The sequence below is a fragment of the Sminthopsis crassicaudata genome, chromosome 4 (assembly GCF_048593235.1).
Source record: "Sminthopsis crassicaudata isolate SCR6 chromosome 4, ASM4859323v1, whole genome shotgun sequence".
In the NCBI taxonomy this organism is placed as follows: Eukaryota; Metazoa; Chordata; class Mammalia; order Dasyuromorphia; family Dasyuridae; genus Sminthopsis; species Sminthopsis crassicaudata.
The window spans coordinates 168,443,684-168,461,134 of NC_133620.1; the positions used below are offsets into that span (position 1 = coordinate 168,443,684).

Genomic DNA, 17,451 nt, shown 5'->3' on the forward strand with positions numbered 1-17,451 from the left:
AGATAGATATGGTAACTATTGGGTGGTACTAAATAATACGTTTCTTGTGTATACCAATTGCAAATGCACACCTTTATAAAGGCATAGCTTGTTTTTTGTAAAGCAGCCATTTATAGGTAATCAGATTATACTTAAAAAAATTATTAGGGGGGCATACTAAATATTCTGCCTAAGATTAGAATTTTAAAGAAGTAAACAAAGATACTCTTTATTTCTTAAGGGAAGCCCATAAAGTTTGTACTGGCATTTAGTACTGTGCCTGGCACCCAGTAGGCACTTAATGATTGATTGATTGATTGATTGATTATTCATCTATTGAACATGAAGACCTTGTTGATGTTCTGGAGGCATGCATATTTTAGAAATAGCTGTGGTGATTTTTTTGGTTTGTTGAGTAAGAGAAAACATGGTACTGGATAGTTGCCTTTATTAATTGTCTGAGAAAGGCAATCATGGCCATCTGTAGGTAGATAGCCAAGCCACAATAATAAGTCAGGATAAAGTTCCACTAAAGTGGCCTTGGATGAAGCCAGTCTTTCAGTAGCTATTTCTTAATTTGTTAAAGGAATTATTTATGTTATTCTGTCTATGAATATACCTCTTTCTTAGTAGCACTGATGAGGACTTTTTTAATTCCATCAACAGCACCCAGTTGGAGTCACCTTTTCATCCAAATGAAAATCTTGATGTTGGACTAGTTGACCAAAGGGTGCTGAAACAAAGGTAAGACTCTAGTAGAATATTCTGAATTTGTTTATTTGATTTAAAAGGGAGCAGTTTCTATTCAAAGTTTAAAAATTTCCACACTGAAATAAAGAATCCCTTAATGTTTAGCATTTTAGCAAACCTCTCTCAAATTCTTTCATCAGAAAAGGAACTACAATCAAATGTATTTGAAACTAATATCTGACTGAGAGGATATTTAGTTGGAGGATTTCATTTTCCAACTTTATTCTTCTGCATTTTAGCTGTAGTTTCCCAAGCCAAATGAAGTGGGGAGTCAAGGCAATTTTCAAAGTCATTCTGAAACAAATCATCCACTCATGAGAATGATCCATATTGTGAAGATTAACTGAATCCACTGGGATATGGAATTCTTCACTGTGGAGTTAGACAAGTGCAATTGAGACTTTTTGACTTCCTGGATATGCTTGTTTCAATATTTCAAAAGATTTATAATTATCCATTCCCTCCAAATGATGCAGAGTATCTCTTCAAGTTTTAGTAGACAGTATTTATAAATTTAAAAAAAAATTCCAACTGGTAGTCAATATTTAGTGATGAGAATTTGAATTTTGAGCAAGCTGAACCCTAGATGGCAGATATACAATGGAATGTTGAGCATTTATGGCAGCACCTATTTGAGGGTGTGCCCTCTGACATAGCCATCAAGAGTCAACAGGTGACTTCATGACCAATAAGTCATTGAAAGTGGGCTAAAATGGGGGGAAATTTTGGTACATTTTTTATTTTATTTTGTGCTTTGATATACATATGGGGGGAGAGAGAGAGAGAGAGAGAGAGAGAGAGAGAGAGAGAGAGAGAGAGAGAGAGAGAGAGAGAGAGAACATATCAATGCTCAGATAGGTTGAGAGAGAAAAATCAATGGACCCACCAATCCAATCACAATTACATAATTACATCAGACAAAATACTGAGGAAAAATTAAACCGCTGAAGAGAATGCAGTTAGAATAAAGTCACTATGTAGCAATCAAAGGGGAAGGTTTTGTAACTTTTTGCTACTTTTTGCTAGGTTTTTGCTATTTAGAATCTGTACTAATTACATCATTGTTGGCCTCAAGTGTCCCAAAGGCAGGAATACATCTCTCTTCAGATCTTGACTTAACTAGGCAATGAGTCTTTCAGTTCAAGATTTATAATACTACAATTCTCCCATGGAAACAGACATTAGTATAAGTAGATAGCACAAGATAGAGTCAGACATGTTAGACAGCCAAGTTGATGGGGAACACCATTTAAGTCACTGTATCTAAGAAAACTAAGCAGGACTCTAGGTTAAAGGTTCTTGGGATTAACATCTAGGCTAGTAGGCTTGTAGGAAATGTTGCTTTTGATACCTGGAGGCTTGGAGAAAGCACTTGCTTAGAAAAGTATTCTCTGTAGTCTAACTTTTGCCTTTTGTTTAGTGTGTCCTGCCCTTAGGCATAATCATAAATTTTAAAGGATCAGGATCATTTAGAATATATCTAATGGAGAAGAATCTTTTTTAATCTAGTTAGGAAGTTTGTGTTATTATTATTTTAGGGGGAATCTATATGCTTTGAATGGCTTTAGGATTCTGCTAATCTATTTTCCTTAAGAGATATTGGCCTCTAGAGGAAAACAGTAATAGCTTTATTAGGTAAGAATTACAGGATCTAATTCAATTTATACACAAAAGAATTGCCCACTATAATATATGTGGGGTTGTCTAGCCTATGCTTAAAGTCTTCATAGGAAATGGAGGTCACTACCATTCAATAAACTTTTAAACAACTCTTTTTGGCAGGAATTTTTTTCCCATGACATCAAGTCATGGACAATTTTTGTTTCTGTTTTTGTTTTTTGCTATTTCCACTTATTACTCCCTTTTCTACTTTCTGGGACCAAACAGAACCTGCATATTCTCTCATCCAAATGAAATCCTTTCAAATACATGAAGACTTATCATGTTCCTCATGCATCTTCACCAGGCTAAATATGCCTAGTTCCTTCAAAATATATTCATGTAATCAAGACTCAACCGTGCTCTCTTTTTGGATACTTTCCAGATTATTAGTGCCTTAAGTTGTGGCAACCAAAATTGAACACTGTATTCAATATGAGGTCTGATAAGGATAAAGTCAAGTGGGACTCTTTCCTGGAGGCAGTCTTTCAAGATTATATTATTTATATTTGGCTGCCACATCATATTGATGACACATTGAACTCTCAGGCCATTACTCGTGGTTAACCTTGCCTTTCCCATCTTATACTTCTGAGATCGATATTTTGTACCCAAATATTGTACTATATTTATCCCCATTGAAGTAGTCTTATTAGATGAAGGCCAATGCATTATGAAGTAGTCTTATTAGATTAAGACCAATGCATTAACCTGTCAATATCCCTTTGGATCTTAACTCTGTGATCCGATGTATTAAACATTTTCTCTCAGTTTTGTTTCATTTACAAATTTGATGACTGTGTGTTTATCTAAGTCATTGTTTAAAATGTTAAACAGCAAAGGGCAAAAGCAAATCTCAATTATTTTTCACTAGAGACCTTCTTCCATGTTGAAATTAGATTCATTAGCAGCTACTCTTTGAATTCACTCACACAACCATAGATAGTTTAGATCTTAATCTAAGAATATTATCATTTATACCAGTGGTGTCATATTAAAAAACAGAGATCACTAAACCACACATAAAGATTCCTACAAGCTGCATATTGACTTTAAAAAAACATATATTAATGTTATCTTTCTTTTATTATATATTCTTTTTTGTTGTTGTTGTTAAATACTTTCCAATTATATTTTAATTTAGTTTGGCCTGCATTTGGGTATTTTATGGGTCATATATTTGATATCTCTGATTCAGAGCATATCTTTCTATCATCAAAAATAATATGAGATACTTCATCAAATAATTTTCTAAATTATGATTGAATTGTATCAATAGTATTCCCCATTATTTACTAATTGATTTATCCAGGTTTTTTTTTAAAAGGAAATTATGAAATGTCTTGTTTTTGATGAAGCTGTACTGCCTTTTTCAAATCACCATTAACCCAACTTCTAGATCATATTACCAACAAATTTTATGCACATACACCCTCATGCACACACACATTTGTTGCTGTTATTCAGCTGTTTTTCAGTCATGTTCAATTCTTCATGACCCCATTTGGGGTTTTTTTGACAAAGATACTGGAGTGATTTGCCATTTCCTTTTCCAGCTCATTTTACAGATAAGGACACTGAGGCAAACAGGATTAAGTGACTTTCTCAGGTTCACACAGCTGTTAAAATAGATTTGAAGTCAAAAAGATGAGTCTTCCTGACTTCAAGCTTGGCACCCTATTGCACACTTACATATACACACCTATTTTCACGTATGCACATATATGTACATATATGTATATATGCAAAGGTAAAAATTGAGGCCAACTAAACTACTAAACTCAACTATGTTGAGGCCAACATACTACCAAAAGTCTGATGAATTAACATGTTTTCTGCAAATCCCCCAGGTTTGTGCCATTCAATCCATTAATCTTTCTCTCTTTTTTTTTTTTTTCCCCTGTTATTGCATCCTCTGTCAGCACAATCTCACTTTGCACTCATTTCACTATGTGGTGGTAACAAACAGCTAAACTTAACTCTAACCATCCTTCTATACAGGTGAGCACCTGTATACCTGTGCAAAAGAGGTATGAGTATAGAGAAAGCAGAAACTTTCTCTGACTGAGGCTTGGCATGTCTGCTCTAAGAAGCAGAACAAAGATAACTGGGGCAGTGATAGATATAAGCGTATGGAAGAGAGTTGTACCAAACCTGATAGAAAGAGGACTGAAATACAGCTGTGCTCAGTTCTTTCTCTCCCCTCAAAAGAGAGTGAGATTAGTGAAAAATGGAAGGATGCTGAGATAGCTTTGAAATCTAACCCTGGAAGATTAGATCTATCATCAAAGTGGGGAGAAGCCAAAAAGTGATCGATAAAAGAATATAAGAAAGGAGAAAGATTGAAATTACCAAAGATTTCATAATGGAAAAAATTCAATAAAAAGTATTGAAAATAGATAAATTGAAAACAGAAGTCAAGTAGCCTTGTAGAACTAAACAAGACCAAACAAGTCCTAGCTCCAAATAAGTATCACAAGACAAAATAAATTAAATTGATATCTGATGAGACAAAACATACTGTAGATTTCCAGAGAGCATGGGACCACATAGAAAATTCCAAAATGGTTCAAAAGAAAAATGAGAATTGTAAAAGTAAGAATATATGGCCTACACAGTTAAAATAATTGGCAACATAGAAAAACTTGAATCTACAATAACAAGTCTCTACAAAGAAGTGGGAGAAAAAACACACAGAAGTGAAAGACTTCTGGCAAAATAGAAGTAAATATCCTTCTATATACCACAATATTTATGACAGCATTTTTTGTGATAACCAAGAATTAGAGACAAATTATTATATAGAGACAAAAATTAGAGACAAAGAAGATTAGAAAATGGCTAAGTACATGGTGTCACATGAATCTAATGGAATATTACTATGCTATAAGAATGATGTATGTAATGAAAACAGAAACATGGAAGGAATTGATGTAGAGTAAAATAAATGAATCCAAGGAACAATATAAAGGATAGCTACAATAATGCAAATGGAAAAACAATACAAAAATTATCAAAAGTGAATAACAAAATTATAAAGGTCAAGCCTGAGTATAATGAAGAGATATGCGAAGACACCCCTAAACTACCTTGTTGTGGAGGTGGAAGGTCCACTGGTGTTAAACATTGCACATGTTTTTAGACTTTTTCAATGTATTCCCTAGTTGTGCTGACAATTACCAGATTGCTCTCCAGAATGGTTAGATTCATTTACAACTCCACCAACAATGCTTCAGTGTCCCAGTTTTCCCACAGCCCCTCCAACATTCATCATTATTTTTTCCTGTCATCTTAGCCAATCTGATGTGTGTAGTGGTATATCAGAGTTGTCTTAGTTTGCATTTCTCTGATCAATAGTGATTTGGAACACCCTTTCTTATGAGTAGAAATAGTTTCAATTTCATCATCTGAAAAGTGTCTGTTCATATCTTTTGACCATTTATCATTTGGAGAATGGCTTGATTTCTTATAATTTAGAGTAAATTCTCTGTATATTTTGGAAATGAGACCTTTATCAGAGGCTTGAACTATAAAAATGTTTTCCAGTTTGTTGCTTCCCTTCTAATCTTGTTTGCATTAGTTTAAGTAATAGTTTAAAAAAACAAAAACATTTCTTTATAAGTAAAAAAAAAATGATAGAATGTATAGAGAATCGTGGGTTTCCCAGACAAACACTAAAAGTTAAAGAGGCTGAACATGATAATATAGAGAATAATAGAAGATTTTCTGTACATATACAATAGAGTGCTTTTGTAATAATCCAGAGATTACAAGGCAAACTCTAAGACCAACCACATTTAACTAAATTTAGTAATTATCAATAACAAACCATAAATTTAGGAAGACCTTTAAATAAAAAGGAAAGCAAATTTGAATAACACAAAACTATGCCATGCCCATCAGAAATTACCACTTCCCTTTCCATTTTGCTAAACATCATTTTAATAATCTCTTCTGCAATTTTCCCCAAAATTGAAGTCAAGATCACTGGCCATCTATTCTTACCTTTGTTTTCACTTGCCCTTCTCCCATCTTGAGGGACCTCTCTCCTTTTCCATGATCTTTCAAATAGCACTGACAAACTCCAGTTACACCCAGTGAATTCTTTTAGAATCCCAGGATATACCTTATCTGAGCCAGGTGATTTGAATCATGATATGAATTTCCTCAAAGGCAGCCAAGTTCTTTCTTAAAAATCTCTTTATTTATCTTGAGCATTAATTCCTTGATCTAGTTTCCTCCTAGAGCTAAGTTCTGAAGTATCCAATATACTTGGGGAGTTTTTTGTTTTTGTTTTGTTTTTTTTTTATTGGCAGAGGGTGACTAACAAGATGAAAAGACCATATGAAATTGTGTTACTGCTTTCTATTTCTTGTAGAGACATGGATACAACACTTATCAGGCCTATTCTTAAAAAAAATAATAATATTAGTGCTAATTCACATAGGATGAATTCCACCAATAATGTGGATTGTTCTAATTTGTATGTTGGTATTATGGCACATTATTGATAGTAAAAAATTTCCCATAAAAACAGTCATTATTCCTATAGCTCTTTATAGATATAATTTAAGAAAGATTAAATAATAGAAATGAGAAATGAGAGTTCCCTGGGAATAGCTTAACATTCATCAGTAATTCAATTTAATTCAGCAAATTATCAATTAATTAAATGTCTGCTGTGTGCCAGAAATTATACAAAGATAAAAATAAAACAGTACCTGTCCTCAAGGAGCTTACATTCTACTACAAAGCTCTTTACAACTTTCATTCTCACAGTTTTCCTTTTTATCCTTTCCCAATTAAAGCTTTTAAATTCTTTATTCTGATTTCAAAGAATAAGAATAATGTGTGGGGGAAAGTATATTCTTTTTCCCCTTAGGGCAACACATAATTATTCTGTAAAATAAGCAGCCTCTTCATCCCTTGCTTACTAACTAGTATATAATAAAGCTTAAAATATTCAGTATGATATATGATTTCCTCTGTGTGGTCACTGCCTCTACCAATTTTGATTATAAAACCCCTGTGGCTTCCCATTCTGTGCAACTCTTAGCTAGATATTGCCATAAATCCTTCCTCGAGGATCTATTCAATCTTTTTCTTTCTCTTTCTTGTTCTTTATATGTGTATTAGAGATAACAATGTGATACTGGTACATTGCTGACATTAGCCTCCTTGTGATTATACACAAAAGATTTCCAGAATCCAAACATAGTCACTAACTGTTCCTCTTGCTTGGAATACTCTCCCTTTTTATCTCTGTCTCTCAGCTTCTCTAGATTTCTTCTAGTCCCAACTAACATTTCACATCTTATAAAAAGCTTTTCCTGAGCCTCTTTAATGCTTGTACCTTTCATCTATTAATTATCTCTGATTATTTTGCATGGTTTGCACATAATTGTTTTCATGTTGTCTCTACCATACAGTAAGTTTCTTGAGGGCAGAAACCATCTTTTGGCTTTCTTTTTATCTCCTACACTTAATACAGTGTCTGACATACAGTGGAACATCATAAATTCTTACTGCATGCTGAGGAACATGACAGAACATCTTGAGTCTCAGTTTTAATTTAACAAGCAAATTTTACCTTCAAGGGCAATTCAAATAAGAGATATCAAGGAGTAAGCAGAGGTAGAATATTACCAAATCCAAGTTTGTCCATGGCACAGGATGAGGAATTTGGGAACAACATGCTGGGAAGATCAGACTAGGAATATCAACCAATTTTTCAACCTAGTTAGTATAAACAGCCATAAGAGATCCAACAGAGTTTGTAAAGTAGAAGGAATATAAGAGGTATTTGTTTACTAAAAGGTTATTTAAAACCATCTGTTCAAGTCCTTTGCACCTAAATAAAATTGGTTGCATCCAACTAGCACTGAGACTATGTGACACCAAGGTATCACTAAGTGATACCTTAAATTTGTATTTTATGGGGAGATGATATTACATCCTTTTAAGTTAAGGACTAAATGTGTTCTTTCCTCTAAGAAGCAGCTGAGCAGAAGGTCAGTAGTTTTCTGGAATGTACTTAGGAAAAGTAGGTTGTAATTGATGCTTGCCATAGCTGCTCAATCATGGTTCCTTTCTACTCTTTTGGTGCCCAGTTAAGGGAAGGCATAAACTTGCAGATGCTTTTTTTTTTTTTTTTTAAGAACACATTATAAACTTTATTAAACATCAATAAAACCAATTAAATTTTCATTATAACTCTTTACATTAGAATGAATTTCAACAGGCAATCCTTTCAACTCAACTTTTGTTATTTGTCCATTCATTCCCTCCCATTTTGCCTTTCATATGATTACAATTAGTATATTTTTAGTTCATCTAGTTCCGTTTTTTTTTTTTTCCTATCACATTAGGTCTTTCTAGATTTCCTTATATTTCTCATGCTTATCTATCTAAAGTTTTTTAGAAGAAATTGGCAAAAATGGCTTCAGCCCAACTTCTATTTTTAAGTGAATGCAAATATTTTATTTCCAAAATGAGGCATAAATGCATATTAACTTTAACTAAGCAAATTCTTACACTAATATTTTATAGTGAATGGTGGGGGACAACCTGAGAGTCAAAACATCCTAGCTCTGATACATACTAGTTATGTGATCTTCGATTATTAGTTTACTTGGTTAATTAATCTTTCAGTGACCCATGGAATTCTCTGGAATTATAAATTTCAGATAAATCATGAATATGCATCTGTAGAATGAATTCCCCATTCCATGAATGAAATCACTCTAGAGATGAAATTATTAGTCCAGAACAATACTAACAAATGAAGGATCCTTTATGAAATCTACTTTCTTGTTTAAGCATATAATACACTAGATTCAAAACTCTGACACTACTAGATTTCATACTTTTTAAATCATTCTGTGATAGCTTTGCAACCCAAGTGTCCTCTTCTACTCCTCATTTTCTCTTAACCCTCATACCCAATCTGCTGATTAGTCCTATTGATTCTGCCTTTCAACTTCTGTTGTATAGATTCCCTTTTCTCCTTTGAAAATGAACACCCTGGTACAGGCAGGCCCTTCTCACATTCTCTCTGGATTTTTGAACTAGGCTGCTGGCTTTTCCTTCTGTCTCAGGTCTCTCCCCATTCCAATCTGTAATCCACTCAGCTGCCAAAGAGATTTTCTTTAAGCTAAATCCTGACCATATTAGCCCATCCCCACTCACTAAACTACAGTGCTCCCTATCACATCCAGGATCAAAGAGAAAATCCTTTCTTTGGCTTTTAAATCTCTCTACGACCTGGCCCAGTCCCACCTCCTTTTTATCTTTCTAGTCCTATTATAAGTGAATTGGATTTAAGTGAGGGAGGGCTGTACAAAGTCACCAGCCTCATTCTTCCATAGCCATCTGGTTCCAGTGGCAAGGTATAGATTACATAATACTCATATACCATATTTATTCATCCATTCTCCAGCTGATGGGTATCCACTCATTTTGTAGTTCCTTGGACTTTAGCCTAACATGTCTTTAATATATCTGAGTTTGACTGAGGCAATATCTGTTCAGTGATTAAGGCTAAGTAAGAAATGAGGCTAGGAATGGCCTCTTCTCCCTGTCATCTTCCTAATGTCATGGTCCTATTTGAGAACAGCAAGAGACTTTGACTTTTTTTGGTTTATTTGTTTGCAGATGATGTTTTTTAAAGCTTTTTATTTTCAAAACAGCTAATTTTCATAATTTTTGACATTGACCTTTGTGAAACCTTGTGCTCCAAATTTTTCTCTCTCCCTTCCCCCACCCCTTCCCCTAGATGACAAGTAATCCAATATATGTTAAATCCAATATATGTGCAACTCTTATATATATATATATATATATATATATATATATATATATATATATATATATATATATATATACATTTCTAAAATTATCATGCTACACAAGAAAAATCAGATCAAAAAGGAAAAATATGAGAAAGAAAACAAAATACAAGCAAACAAAATGAGTGAGCAGTGAGCATGCTATGTTGTGGTCCATACTCAGTTCTAACAGTCCTTTTTCTGGGTACAGATGGCTCTCTTCATTACAAGATCATTGGAACTGGCTTCAATTATCTCTTTTTTTTTTTTTTTTTTTTTTTTTTTTGCTGAGGCAGTTGGGGTTAAATGACTTGCCCAGGGTCACACAGTTAGGAAGCATTAAGTATCTGAGACTGGATTTAAATTCAGGTCCTCCAGACTTCAGAGCTGGTGCTCTATCCACTGAGCCACCTAGCTGCCACCTAGTCATCTCATTCTTGAAGAGATACACTTCCATCAGAACTGATCTTCATATAATCTTGGTATTGCCATGTACAATGATCTCCTAGTTCTGCTCATTTCACTTAGCATCAGTTCATGTAAGAATCTTCAGGACTCTGAAATCATCTTGTTGATTGGTTCTTATAGAAAAATAATATTCCATAACATTTATATACCATGACTTATTCAGCCATTCTCCAACTGATGGGCATCCACTCAGTTTCCTGTTCTTTGGACTTTGTCTTTTTTGAGCTAAAGTTTTTAAAATGTCTGAATTTGACTAAGGAAATATCTATTTAGTGATTAAGGCTAATTAAGAAATAAGGTGGAAATGGCATCTTCTCCCTATCACCTTCCTAATATCACAGTCCTATTTGAGAGCAACTTCTGTGAATAAAAGTAGGAGCCACTTCATTATACAGGGCGAGTGGGTGATACATTGTATACAGTGCCAGACCTAGAGCCAGATCTGAGTTCAAATCCAGCCTAAATAGCTATGTGACCTTGGTCAAGAAACATAATCCTGCTTACCTCTGTTTCCTCATCTGTAAAATAAAATGGAAAAGGAAATGGCAACTGCTCTAAATATGATTGAAAAATGACTGAACAACAACAAATAATGATTATGATCTACTTGAGATTAAGGACTCTGCCTTTTTTTCTGTAAAAACAGTGCTTAACACAATGCTTAACATACAGCACGTGCTTTAAAAAGCATATCAGCTTAATTAGAGCAGAAGATGAGAAAAAATGCTTTTTTTGCTTCAATTTCATTTTTAGACAAATCAATTATATAGAAGACACATATAGAACTCATCATGGGCTAGCACATAGAAGGCCTGGGTGATGATAGAAAAGAAGGGTGCTACAGCTAATTTTATTTTATTTTTTATTTTTATTTTTTTTGATTTAATTTTTATTTTATTTTATAATTATAACTTTTTTTTTTTGACAGTACATATGCATGGGTAATTTTTTACAACATTATCCCTTGCACTTACTTCTATTCAGATTTTTTTCCCTTTCTCCCCCAACCCCCTCCCCCAGATGGCAGGCAGTCTTATACATGTTAAATATATTACAGTATATTCTAGATACAATATATGTGTGTAGAACCGAATTTTTTGTTAGACAGGAAGAATTGGATTCCGAAGGTTAAAAATAACAGTTTACACTCATTTCCCAGTGTTCCTTTTCTGGATGTAGCTGATTCTGTCCATCATTGATCAATTGGAATTGGATTAGCTCTTCTCTATGTTGAAGATATCCACTTCCATCAGCATACATCCTCATACAGTATCATTGTTGAAGTGTATAATGATCTTCTGGTTCTGCTCGTTTCACTTAGCATCAGTTGATGTAAGTCTCTCCAAGCCTCTCTGTATTTCTCCTGTTGGTCATTTCTTATAGAACAATAATATTCCATAACATTCATATACCATAATTTACCCAACCATTCTCCAATTGATGGACATCCATTCATCTTCCAGCTTCTAGCCACTATGAAAAGGACTGCCACAAACATTTTGGCACATACAGGTCCCTTTCCCTTCTTTAGTATTTCCTTGGGATATAAGCCCAGTAGTAGTATGGCTGGGTCAAAGGGTATGCACATTTTGATACCTTTTGGGGCATAATTCCAGATTGCTCTCCAGAATGGTTGGATTCTTTCACAACTCCACCAACAATGCATCAGTGTCCCAGTTTTCCCACAGCCCCTCCAACATTCATCGTTATTTGTTCCTATCATCTTAGCCAATCTGACAGGTGTGTAGTGATATCTCAGAGTTGTCTTAATTTGCATTTCTCTGATCAATAGTGATTTGGAACACTCTTTCATATGAGTGGAAATAGTTTTAATTTCATCATCTGAAAATTGTCTGTTCATATCCTTTGACCATTTATCAATTGGAGAATGGCTTGATTTCTTATAAATTAAAGTCAATTCTCTGTATATTTTGGAGATGAGGCCTTTATCAGAACCTTTAACTGTAAAAATGTTTTCCCAATTTGTTACTTCCCTTCTAATCTTGTTTGCATTAATTTTGTTTGTGCAGAAACTTTTTAATTTGGTGTAATCAAAATGTTCTATTTTGTGATCAATAATGGTCTCTAGCTCTCCCTTGGACACAAACTCCTTCCTCCTCCACAAGTCTGAGAGGTAAACCATCCCATGTTCCTCCAATTTATTTATTATTTCGTTCTTTATGCCTAAATCTTGGACCCATTTTGATCTAATCTTAGTATGTGGGGTTAAATGTGGGTCCATGCCTAGTTTCTGCCATACTAATTTCCAGTTTTCCCAGCAGTTTTTGTCAAATAATGAATTCTTATCCCAAAAGTTGGGATCTTTGGGTTTGTCAAACACTAGATTGCTATTTTTATTCACTATCTTGCCCTGTGAACCTAACCTATGCCAATGATCAACTAGTTTATTTCTTAGCCAATACCAAATGGTTTTGGTGACTGTTGCTTTATAATATAGCTTTAAATCAGGTACACTTAGACCACCTTCCTCTGACTTTTTTTTCATTAGTTCCCTTGCAATTCTCGACCTTTTATTCTTCCATATGAATTTTGTTGTTATTTTTTCTAGGTCATTAAAATAGTTTCTTGGGAGTCTGATTGGTATAGCACTAAATAAATAGATTAGTTTGGGGAGTATTGTCATCTTTATTATATTCGCTCGGCCTATCCAAGAGCACTGAATGTCTTTCCAATTATTTAAATCTGACTTTATTTTTGTGGCAAGTGTTTCGTAATTTTGCTCATATAATTCCTGACTCTCCTTTGGTAGATATATTCCCAAATATTTTATACTATCGACTGTTATTTTGAATGGAATTTCTCTTTGTATCTCTTGCTGTTGGATTGTGTTGGTAATGTATAAAAATGCTGAGGATTTATGTGGATTTATTTTGTACCCTGCAACTTTGCTAAAATTCTGAATTATTTCTAAGCTACAGCTAATTTTACTATAAGATCATATCTTAGGAAAGACAATCTGCCTCCCAGTAATGGCCAAATATACCTAGACAGAGGATATACCTAATAAATGTATTTTACGACATATATAAATTAATTAAATTAAATAGGACTAATAATAATAAATAAATATCTAATAAAAACAACTGAAGTGTAAGGGATAGGAGGAGAACACAGGAAAGAAATTGTTTGGAAATAGTGTTCTTTTAAAGAGCTAAGAGAAATCTAACCATTTTCTTGATCTTCCCCCCTTCTTCCTCTTCATTCCCAGAAGACTGTACAACCTCTCTACAGCAGTAGGGTATATCCAAACAAATATCATGAAGGTATGGAAGAGCCTGGGTTCTCAACAAGTGAAGCAGAGTATATATAATCTCCCTCTTGAAAGGCCTTTTGATCAATCCTTGTTCTTTTCTGTTGAGACTTTGATATTTATTCATTTTCAAATCCCAGGACAGTCAGTGATAGTCTGTTTCCCTTAGTTCTGGTTGAACTAGATCTGTAGAGTCTGTTTTAGCTCTTCTATAGTTTTCATTTCCAACTGCATGTACTGAACATAGTTTGAGCTTACTCCATTATCTGTGCTTTATAAAAATAATTTTCAGAGTGGTTTTTCTCCATAATTTTTTGATTCACTTGGACACATGTACTGTAATATACATGGAATACAAATGGATTGATGTGATCACATTTTCGTTTCCTGGCATATGTCAAAGGCAAGAATTATTACTGTATTTGATTAATGAAAGGAAAGAGTAATGGACTAGGAATCAGGAGACATTGTCTACCACTAAGAAGCTGAGGTCCTCTCCAAGTGATTTAACTTTCCTGGGCCAGAATTCTCTAATCTGCCAATCAGGTTTCTAAAGTAGGGAGACAACAAAAGAGTTTTCTGTCTCTATTAATCTATGGGTTTTTGAAGGTTTAGAGATAGTTAGGTGGTATAGTGCATAGAATAATGGATCTGACATCAGGAAGACCTCAATTTGAATTCTGCTTTAGATACTATATATAATTCTGAGCACATGGCCTCTGATTTAGTTTCTTCATATGTAAAATGGTGATGATAATAACATGTTATCTCCCAAGGGTTGTTGCAAGGATAAAATGAGATAATATTTATAAAATATTCTGAAAACCTTAAAGCACTATATAAATACTATTATTCTTTGTACAGAAGTTGAGTTAATTATAACTTCTGGTAATAAGCTTGTTCACATATATAAATTGATAAGTAGTTAAGTATTGTTTATTCTTGGAACTCTACAAGTATCATTAAATGTTAATTGAATTGAACACAAATTGAACAGAATGGAGAATAAGAGTCCTGTGGGATTTTTTAGGGTGAAACATCCTTTGATTGCTATCGTTTCCCATTAATCCTTATTCTTAAATAGCATCAAGATTCATAGTATGCTGATGGATTTAAAAGAAACATTGATGTATATTAAAAAAGTTTCCATTTCTATTCTGAAAGCCTGGCCACATTGGGAAGAAGGAAATTAAAGAAGTCCAAATACAAGTAAAATTATTCTGTAATTTCCCTTATCGATTGAAATTTCTAAAAAGAGAACATCCAGGCTAGATAGCAGAGTTAATCAATACAACATTAAAAGTATATGGCTTAATTCTAAGCCTAAGGAAAAATACATCCACTTTACAATATTGTAATTTGCAATTACAATATTGTAACTTATACTTTACAAGTTTTAATCTCATCTCCATTTGAATACTTCTAGAGGGGGAGAAACTCCCATCTTCCAAGGCAGTCCATTCCATTTTTGTACAGCCCTAATTTTTTAAAAATAGCTTTTTGTTTCCAAAATACATGCAAAGATTGTTTTTAACATTCACCTTTATAAAATCTTGTGTTCCAAATTTTTCTTCCTCCTTTCCTCCCATCTCCCTCCCCTAGACAGCAAACAATCCAATAAATATGTGCAATTCTAAACATATTTCCACATTTATTATGCTTCACAAGAAAAATCAAGATAAAGAAGGGGGAAAAGTGAGAAAGAAAGAAAACCAAACAAATAATAACAAAAGGTGAAAATACTATGCTGTGATCCACATTCAGTCCCCATAGTTTTCTTTATAGATGCAGATGGCTCTCTTCATCACGTCTATTGTTATTGATCTGAATCACCTCATTACTGAAAAGAGTCTAGTTCATCAGTTGATTTTCACAAAGTCTTGTTGCTGTGTACAATATTTTCTTGTTTACTCACTCCAATTAGCATCCTTTCATGCAAGTCTCTCCAGAGAATCTTAATTTTTAAGAAACTTTTATTTATATCAAACTTGAACATGCATTGTTCTTAATTTTGAAACTGGACATTAGCTCAAAATGAGGGTCTTGGCTATTCCGAGAGGTAGCATGAGCTAGAGTGTGAGTTCTTAACGTGGGATTGATAAATTTGTTTTTAAAAATATATTTTGATAACTGAATTTCAATATAATTGATCTCCTTTGAAATTCTATGAATTACATTATATTGACTTAAAATCATTACTTTGAGGAGTCCATAGACTTCACCAGACTATAAGAGAATCTGGTTAAGAACCCTGGTCAGTGAGTGCATAGAAGGCTGACCTACAAGTTAGGAAGAATTGACATGTACAGGTTCTAATTCTGCCTATGACACATACTAGCTAGATGATGTGGAGGAAGATACTTCATCTCTCACCACCTCAGATAATTTCCCAAGACTTTAAGTTGTAGAACATTGCTAATTTGCTTGTATACAAGAAATTTCCTCATTAGGAGTTTTCTAAACTAACAATTACAGATTTATTTCCCTTCAAAAACATAAGGTTTATGAGTTATTTTTCTTTTTAAAGAAGAGGCACCACCTAGTTATATAGGTTTGAGCTACATTCCTTTGGAAAAATGTAACCTAAATAAATCCTTTATTTTCAGCTGAGATTATCAAAGTTTTGCCTGAAGCTTCAGTAGTATACATTATTTAGTTACTGAATTTAGTTCATGAACAAATGACTAGTCAATGACAAGTTAGTTCATTTGAATTCTTTATAGTAAGAGACTGTTTGGTTTGGGACAAGTAATGGGATCCAGTATCCAATATATAATCTGAAAATTCAATACTTTTCCCATTCCTCTCCCCATCCCCTTCATCCTTAGATTTTCTTAATCACAAGATATTAAGACTGATCCAATTATAGAATCTGAGTCCTTTAAAATCAGGATTCTGAGCAGAAAGATGGTCAAAGGTGAGTGGTGATTGCCTGATCACAATAGAAATAGAGGAGGTCTTATAGTATCAGCTTGACCTGGTTTTATAGGATCTTATAGGATCCTTAAATAAACACATTATTTTATGACTATAGGAAAAGTTATCACATAGTCATGTTATCCCTGCTTAAAAGATGATAAAGTCATTGAAATCTATGTATGATAATTCACCTCAAACACAAGAAGTATTTTGGACTCCATTTTGAGATATAAGGAAACTAACAATTAGGAATATGGCCTAAACAAGATTTTGAAACTTGCCATTAGAGGGGCAGAGAAAAAACAAAACAAAACAAAAATAAACCCTTGAATTTTCTTAGCTCAAAGTCGCCTAATCTACAAAAGAATAGTGTTGTATCCCTTTTAATGTTAGGACAGGCAATTTATAATCATCTAATTTTCTGATTATTACATAAGGAGATGGGGAAAAGGGAAAACAGAGAAACTCTGTGTGTGTGTGTGTGTGTGTGTGTGTGTGTGTGTGTGTGTGTGTGTGTGTGTGTGTGTAAAATATTATCTCAGGGCTCCAAATCCTAAAAAAACCAAACAAACAAAAAAA

The 17,451-nt window shown here is 33.7% G+C and overlaps 1 protein-coding gene across 2 annotated transcripts in view; it reads left to right on the plus strand.

Annotated features, from left to right (window-relative positions):
• Window positions 1–17,451, plus strand: part of SAMD3 (sterile alpha motif domain containing 3) — a 68,209-nt gene that overhangs the window by 9,401 nt on the left and 41,357 nt on the right. For both annotated transcript variants that reach the window (XM_074309864.1, XM_074309863.1), the window contains one exon: window positions 646–723. In XM_074309864.1, coding sequence (XP_074165965.1) covers window positions 646–723 — 78 coding nt within the window. The remainder of the gene's footprint in view (window positions 1–645; window positions 724–17,451) is intronic.